Source organism: Ceratina calcarata, unplaced genomic scaffold (assembly GCF_001652005.2).
Source record: "Ceratina calcarata isolate Rehan_Ccalc_2016 unplaced genomic scaffold, ASM165200v1 scaffold578.2, whole genome shotgun sequence".
Lineage (NCBI taxonomy): Eukaryota > Metazoa > Arthropoda > Insecta > Hymenoptera > Apidae > Ceratina > Ceratina calcarata.
Genome location: NW_017176997.1, coordinates 52,978 through 57,664, shown reverse-complemented (window position 1 = coordinate 57,664; position 4,687 = coordinate 52,978). Strand labels below are relative to the sequence as shown.

Sequence of the window (4,687 nt, the reverse complement as noted above, 5' to 3'; positions counted from 1 at the left end):
CAGAATTATTCACTTTTACAATATATTACTGCGCTGTTATTTTATATAACTGAACGGTCGCATGTAACTTGATCACCATATACTCTAGTAATATTATTACGCGTGCATACGAAATTGGACGGTGCGCACAAATTTCTGTCTATTCTGCTTTTTAACGGGGTTCTGCATCGGAACAAAGCGCGTTCTGCTAAAACGATCAACATTTTGCTTCGGCTATGTTCCCCGTGTGTTTCGAGCTGGCATTAAAATTCCGCGGATTCAATAGAGTTCCCGAAACAACGCAACGTCATTTTTTAACCGGGAAATTCACACGATTTCCCTGTCCCTTTGTTCGCTCCACTGCCTCCCTGCCCTATTGTCTCTGTATTTTCGCCAGAATGCAAAATCTGGATAAAAGCACTGTTCGTAAATAATATCTTCGTACATATAAAAGAATTCCTAAGACTCGTATCAATATGATTTATTATATTGTATAATTTATTCATAACGATGTAACTCTTGCCAGCGATAATGGAATGAATACGCATTTGTGTTCGTCGACGAGGGTTCGTCGGAGTGGGTGTCGTTAGTCGATGAGAAATAAACTGGACGAGGTGCGCAAAGTCCTCTCGGCGAGCAAAATTTCACAGCTGCTAGAATTAATTTCATACGATTAAACGTCAATACGACGGTGTTGGTAACCGTTTACACAACGAAAACAGGTTAATGGACGTCGCTGTAATAATACGATAGTGCTGGCTGTTGACGTTATTACGATTGGCACGTAGCAGACGCGTGACATTTTCCAAACTAATAACGCGCTTCGTTTTATCCGTCGTGTCCCCTTCGAAATTTCAAATGCGTTAATGCCGTTCTGTCAAATAGTAGTAATACTTCTTCGGATCGTTATTAATCAAGAGTGACTGCGATCGGAGCAGATGTGCAAGCGAATTTGCGTGCACGGAAAATATGAACGCATGTACAAAAATGTGAAGATCGTTCGATAAAAAAATCGGAGAATCTCCTTTTTTCTATGACATATTTTTTTAAATTTGCAATCTCATAAATAATTTGAGAATAGAAGCAACCAAATTGGAATCTGGCGATTGAGGGATTTCCTTTTTTTTTCTATCAGCATTTGAAAGAGAAATTCCTCTAAAACATGTTTTCTCCATTTTCTACATAGTCAATAAAAATACCTTAAATACTCGGTTTATTACGTCTACGAGTTGGGCATGAAAAATCAATGAAGTCACACACGTGTAAACTACGCGCGACAGTTCCGTAATCCCGTCTCTGCGTAACACTAATCATCTGCGTAAGTACATCGTCAACGACATAATGGCGCGTAATGTGACAGATTTCCAGCGGGAGCACGCTGGCATTCCCAGTCGTAGACAATAATCAGACCGATTCACTGATTTCCGCTGCCGATTCGCGTGTCTCCGTACGAAACCGTTCCGACTGTCTCAAATGATAAATATGCAAATCGGGAATTATTTATCAGACTTCAATAAAATATATAAACATTTTTATTGCTTGTGTAAAAGATGAACACATTTTCTGAATTGAAATCGCAGGCATATATTATCTCAGAATTTGCTCTGTCAAATTCCGTTTAATCGGAGTTAGGTAGCCTAATTATTTTGGACGACGCAGGTACGCTCGCGGAGAGGCAGTACAACCAATTCACCGGGAACGTGCACGTGATGAAGGCCGTGGCCTCGGACATGGTGCTGACTTTCTGTTCTCGGAGCCCGGACAATCAGCTGTACTCGTTGCTGCTGTCGCGGGAGCACATCCTTCAGCAGAGCGACAAACGCGGCGTGCACAATTTGTTGGGACGCCGCGGCTTGAAAATCGTCAGCATCCGACAAACCTGCATGAACGACGGCGCCCGGAGAAGAGGATCGGCATACCTAATCGGTTGGCTGGCCGTGCTGGGCATCCTTTCCGGGATCTTCTTCGGTTCCTGGTAGTGGTAAAAAAAAATAAAAAAGAGGGGGATCAAAACTTCGGGGGTAAATCGTTAGCTGGTTGGCTTGTCTTCGAGAATCGATCCCAGTCGAGAGCCACCGATTCGGAATTAACACCGACAGCTTTAACCGTCCTTCGAATTTCTCTCCCGTGTTCTTTCAGCCAAGTATAAGAGGAGAAAAGGGGGAGGATAGCGGGGGCGATTTCAGTAGTTATCGAGATAAGGATGGTCGATTTAACGACGTGACCGATCTTTTGATCAAAAGGGCTCCGTAATTGCCAACGCAGCTAACGATCTCGCGTCTCGTGTCCGTTGCACGGTGGCTCGTCCGCGGCGCAATCGTAACGAGAATCTCGCCGACGAGAAACGAGAGACGCGAACTATTATATATAGGTAAGTACACCTTCGGTTCTTTTCGGGACAATACCGTGGGAAACGATCCTATTGGACGATGTATCGTTTCGCGTCCGTTTACCGTACAGTACACCCATTGTCGAGATTCTGTTGCCTCGAAGGAATCCCGGATACCGACTGACCCGGACTTGAAATCTGTCCAACGTATTTATAACATACGATCGGCCGAGGACCGGTCCAAGTGTTCAAACTCCCCAGGTCGTTTACTCCTTCAATTCTCGACGCCGTTCTTCCCGGTCGCTCGACCCTCCCGCCTCGTTGTTTTCATTCTTTCCTCATTTTCACTTCTCTTTAATTTATCATCGCAGGTATCGATAATATCGAAAGTGTAATAGCTCACGTCATTCAGAAATCTCGGTTCGAATTTCATTTTATTTTAGTTTATTCATTACGTTACGAACTTCCATAGGACATATCATCACCGATTATTATTATTATTATTATTATTATTATTATTATTATTATTACTATTATTATTATTGTTAAATAAACGTTTTATGTTCATGGGAACTGGGAGAGTGAGACGCGGTTAGGAACGAGCGTTCCCGTGGACATTAGTCACGTTAGGTAGAAGTGCATGTTGTATGTATCTCTCCGTTCGTGGATTTAAGAAGACAATAGTAATGCGTCCAGGACGCGTGTCGGTTCGACAGAGATCGATCGCGTAGCTCTCGCCGCATAAGATTCGTCCGTTCGCCAGACGAACGAGGCTGCACGGTACGCAGAAAGTATTTAATGCGACAACGTGAACATCGAACGCGGATAGATACCTTTTGCCCTCGAGTTCGTTTTAGAGTTGAACCACGATTCGATCGGTTCACGATTAGAACAGCAGTTACTGTCATTAGAAACATTGTCGTCGACTCATTCGCTTTTTATTCGGGACATACACGTTTACTAAAAACGCAGACACATAAACAGACACACACACACACACACATACAAACACGCGTGCATACTGAATACATATCTTTTTATACTTAATCGAGATTCGTTGAGGCGATCTTTTTTATAACGACTTTTCAATTCCGCGTCTTCGCATGCCTTTTTATACGAAGATATATTTGAACGTACAAAATTCAAAGCTTTTTACATTTTCTATAAATACACGCGCTTCCAGTTTCGAACGGCAGCTCCGCGCCGCCCACGCTAGTCAATTCTAGTAGCCCTCCGCGGATGGACTGGATGCTTCATCTGCAGAAAAGCGAAAATGTAAATATACTGGTATTCAACGTCAGGGGTTTCAATTATTATACAAAATAAAAAATACTGTAACGTTATTTCATTATTACCGACATTTTTATTTCTAAAAGAATATTTAAACTGTTAATCTTTATTGGACTGACGTATTGACAGTGAACGTAGTTTATGTTCAATTATTAATTTTGACATTTCGCGTTTTCAACATGCAACTTCTGGTTTAGACAGATTTTCGTGCAGGCATCCAGTCTCTACGTGGAGAGTCGCTAGTCAATTCTATCGACTTTTAACACCTAATCGTTGTGTCACCGTTTCAATAATTTCAAGCAAAACGATCGATCCACGCGTGTCGCGCAGATAATCTATTAATAACTGATAACGTTTCCTCTGGATGTTTTCGACGCATTCACTCTGAATATTTGATAAACGAATCGATGCACTGAAATTGAAATGTTTACAAGGGAATGAAGAGAACTGCCACGATTTGTTTCTCTTTTGTGAAAAATAAAAAAATATATAAGGCCTGTGCGTTGTATGTATATAATATGTTCGGAGTGACTAGAGAAATTTCGATTGAACAAATATAACTATTAACATAGAACATTATTATTATACGCATGGGGAAAGCTCGTTAAATTCTATTGTACCACTTTTCGATGGGCAATCGCGAGGGAGAGTACGCCGTGTTATGTTTAAAATGCTCTAGAGTCTTTATTTATTGTACAGAATGCTCGATATACATATTAAATATAAATATAAATATATATATATAATGAAAATACGATCTAGTACCTAATATACGATATTATCGTACATCGCTTATTGTGTGTATAAATATGGAAAAATAAATCACTTCGACGGTTCCTGCTTCTACTTATCCACGCCCACGTACATCCGATTTCAGTATTAAAAAGACTTCCCAGTGTGAAACTTTAAAAAATCGAATTTTTTTCATACCTTCAAAAATATCATACATACTAAAATCTCATAGGAACGTATCTATATTTGAAATGTTCGAAATTAATGAGGAAAAAAATTCTGACCAAATCTTCTTGACGGAGGATCTATCGGTTTTCACCTAAGATCCGTCTTATCGTTTCTTCTGACCAGTTCTAC

At 40.7% G+C, this 4,687-nt stretch overlaps 1 protein-coding gene across 2 annotated transcripts in view; it reads left to right on the top strand.

Annotated features, from left to right (window-relative positions):
• The window catches only part of LOC108629587 (uncharacterized), a 54,904-nt gene extending 50,456 nt beyond the window's left edge, over positions 1 to 4,448 (top strand). For both annotated transcript variants that reach the window (XM_026817426.1, XM_018032353.2), the window contains exon 3: positions 1,639 to 4,448. In XM_026817426.1, coding sequence (XP_026673227.1) covers positions 1,639 to 1,958 — 320 coding nt within the window. In that variant the 3' untranslated portion in view covers positions 1,959 to 4,448. The remainder of the gene's footprint in view (positions 1 to 1,638) is intronic.
• Positions 4,449 to 4,687: the final 239 nt, after the last annotated feature.